Source organism: Nuphar pumila, chromosome 5, assembly GCF_984573655.1.
Source record: "Nuphar pumila chromosome 5, dmNupPumi1.hap1.1, whole genome shotgun sequence".
Lineage (NCBI taxonomy): Eukaryota > Viridiplantae > Streptophyta > Magnoliopsida > Nymphaeales > Nymphaeaceae > Nuphar > Nuphar pumila.
In genome coordinates this window covers 96,044,561-96,048,151 of record NC_143253.1, presented here as the reverse complement: position 1 = coordinate 96,048,151, position 3,591 = coordinate 96,044,561, and the positions used below count along the sequence as shown (strand labels likewise).

Here is a 3,591-nt window from a genome sequence, read left to right as displayed (position 1 = left end):
GTCTAGAGAAACTAAGACTTGGGAATGACATTGTTGAACTGAAAAGATTCCTTACCAAGTCCAAGTGACCTTTTTGGATTTTGACTTATTTAAAGTGATGAATAAATTTTTTTCTTGATTTACTTAATTAATCACTTTATGCACCTAGATCCATTAATCTTTATATCTTTTTATCCCATCCTAAACCAAGAGATCTTTCTAATCTTATAAAGAAACTTGAGATAATATGAGGTATTATGTTATAGAACATGGTATCGTATCCCATAATTTTTCATATCCAAGACACAATAGGTAAGAGTTAAGGACTTTGGGCATTATTTATTTGGATGCCCAATAAGTTGGATATCAATTCGATCGTTTAGCTTTTATTAGAATAGCGTGTATCCATAAATCCAATTTTTGACATCATGAACCAATTTATGAAACAAATTATATAAAAAAAAAGAATAAGAAAAAAGGTATACCATATTTTTTTTTTCCTTCCAAATTTACCTTTACAAGTTACAAATTTAGAAATGGGAAGAATTTGATACATTCCCATTTTCTTTTTCCTTTTTGTTTACCCTTTAAAAATTCACCAAAATTTGGCAAACATCCTGGCAGCCCATGGATCCTCTATACTTTGGATCCACCTTCATCCTTCCCTTGATCACAGGCTAGGCTGCCAGTATGGTCAGCTGCATTTCTCGATCTCTTTTGGAGCTCGACATCTCCCTTGTCCGCGGCATTCTCGGAGTCATAGCTTGCGTGCATGCCGTACAAAATATACATTGTGATCGCGAGTGCCGAGAAGAACCCGAACCGGATGTAGGAGGCCCGGCTCAGCGACCCCAACAAGAACACATTAAGGAAGACCGACATAGCCGGGATCCACGGCATCAGCGGCACACCCCAGAATTCAGGCTTCCGTGCCTGCGATGCGGTCCAGTGAAATATTTGGAGTGAGGCGACCGCAGCAAGCCCAAACCCGCCGAGGACCAGGGTCCGGATCCGGCCAGCGGGGCAGAGCTGCCAGGTCAGGCTGAAGGCGACGGACAGGAAAGAGAAGGTGAGCAGGAACGTCACGGTTGGCCACGTGTTGCTTTTTTCTTGCGCCACGTAGCGCCGGTGGATGACCGCGTTGGCTACCATGTAGAAGACGAAGAGGGTACCGATGGCGACCAGGTCGAGGAGGACGCTCAGATCTGTGATGACGGCGATCGTGGCCGTACAAATCCCTGAAGAGCAAGATCGGACAGCAGCTTCGGACACAAATATTACGTGTATGCTATTTACGAAAATACCCCTATCGAGGCTCCAAAATGTGAACCAAACCATAGAAGAAGAAGCTATTTGGCTTCCTCTCTTGGTAAGGTTGGAACTTTGGGAACTCTCCAATAATCCCAGACGGAAAAAAAAAATTTAAGGGTTGTTTTCGTAATTCAGTTAAAAGGGATCCAAATGCAATGACGAAAATAACCTTATTCAGTGTACAAGGCGTCGTACAAACGAACCCATAAGTGGAAAGTTTCCCGAGGGACTTAAGGAAACTCCCCGATAAGGGTAATTTCGGCATAAAAATTACAAGAAAGTCAAAGGCAAGACGGCAGAAACAATAAAGAAGCGGTTACGAAGGTCTCACCGAGAAAGAGCGAGGCGTTGATTGGCGTGGCCGTGCGAGGGTGGACCCGAGCGAACCAAGACGGGACGACGCTGGACCTCCCGATCACGCACAGGTACCTGGCCTGACCTAGCATGGACACAAGCATCGACGTCACGATCCCCAGGCTCGCACCCACCCCAACCAGATTCGACATCCAGCCCCACCCTTCGATTCCTCTAAACGCCGTCGAGAATGGTGCATCAACATTAATCTGCCAATACAATTCATAAATCAGATTCAGCTTCTCATTGTATCGATTTTACTTTTACAATTCTTTTTTTCCTGTTCAGATTTAGCCTCTTGTCACATAGATTCATTATCAATAGCTATTTGACCTTACCGCATCATAAGGCACCAGCATAGACAGAGCTGCAGCCATGAAGCAGTAGAGGGTCGTGACGATCACGACCGAGCCCGACACCCCGATCGGAATATCCTTGGCTGGGCACTTCACCTCTTCCGCCATTGTTGAGACAGCATCGTAGCCTATGTAGCTCAAGTATACCATGGCCGCGCCGCTGAAAATGCCGCTCACGCCGTAGGGCGAGAACCCACCCGGGTTAGCCGGATTCTTCGGGTGCGTAAAGTTTCTGGAGCTCCCCTTCACGAACCCAACGACGATGATGAAGACGATCAAGGAGATGTGCAGCATAGTGAGCACCATGTTCAGAATCGAGCTCTCCTTGGTGCTGAATAAAAATCCAAGAAAAAATAATAAAATCATTTAAATCATTAAAACAACTTAAAAATGAGTTGCTTGGACAAAAAAAAAAACTACTTGATGATTCTAGTTATGATTTGATACGATAGAAATTTTATTTGTTACAATTGACGATGGATGTGGAAACCAGAGAAAATTACTTGTTGTATTGCGAAACTGATAATTTGGATTGAATTCATATAAAGAAACCAAAATTTTCGCGTCCTTGTTCGGGTCTTACCCGTAACATATACAGAGCGTGATGATCAAGATGATGGCGACGGCGATGAGGTCGAGATTGTCGTAATTTTCCGGCAAGCGGGAGACCGGAATCCTCAAGCCGTCGGGAGAGGAGTTGCCGAAGACGGTGGCGAGGTAGGAGGTGAAGCTCCGGGCGACGGCGGCGTTCGAGACGACGTATTCCATCAGCAGGTTCGCGCCCGTCATGAACGCAGCGAATTCCCCTGAAGAACAACGGAAAAACAGAGAATGGAATGAGCAGGATACGAATTCGGCATCGAATTCTAACGGGAAAGACTCCGGCCGACGGGGACGGAGAGGAAGGGGGTTTACCGAAGGTGACGCGTAGGTAGGTGAAGGCGCCGCCGGCGACCGGCATTTCGACGGCGAACTCCGTGTAGCAGAAGGCGGAGAGGAGTGCGCAAAGGCCGGCGACGGCGTAGGAAAGGACGACGGCCGGTCCGGCCTTGTGGGCGGCGGCGGAGCCCACGGTGACGAAGACGCCCGCGCCCACCATCCCTCCCAGGCCCAGGCCCACGAGGTCGTGCCACCGGAGCTTCCTCTGCATGTCGGACCCGGACCGGACCCTGATGCTGCTCATCTCCTCCAGCGTCGTCGACGCCGCCCCGGCCCGATGGGAAAACCTCGCCGGCGTCTCCAGCAGGGCGGAGCCGTACGCCCGGAGGCTCGAGAAGGAGCCATCGCTCGTCACCATCAGAAGCTGTGTGTGTGTGTGTGTGTGTGTGTGTGTGAAGGAGTTTGGGTTTCGGTGTTTGGGGCGTATTGGGTTTTATTTATGGTTTCAGATCATTTTAAAGGGCGCGGGATTTACCGGAAAGCCACTGTTTTGAGGTCATATATCGTTAAATGCCCCACTACTTTATGCTCCCCACTATAGTCAGAACTAGCCGACTGGATTGTTAAAATGACTAATGTATCCCTTGGTGCAAACCTCCTGCCGTTCTAAGTTTGAAACTTAGAAGTGTCACGAGAAGCAACAAAAGCAATA

General features: G+C 47.8%; 1 protein-coding gene across 1 annotated transcript; it reads right to left on the bottom strand.

Annotated features, from left to right (window-relative positions):
* Window positions 1-416: 416 nt before the first annotated feature.
* LOC149837865 (cationic amino acid transporter 7, chloroplastic-like) lies at window positions 417-3,324 on the bottom strand. Its single transcript, XM_090007518.1, has 5 exons — window positions 2,916-3,324; window positions 2,584-2,806; window positions 1,983-2,331; window positions 1,622-1,853; window positions 417-1,217 (listed from the first exon to the last, which is right to left on the bottom strand). Exons 1-5 carry the CDS (start codon window positions 3,295-3,297, stop codon window positions 616-618), a joined length of 1,788 nt encoding a protein of 595 aa, XP_089863644.1. The 5' UTR covers window positions 3,298-3,324; the 3' UTR covers window positions 417-615.
* Between the last annotated feature and the right edge of the window lie 267 nt (window positions 3,325-3,591).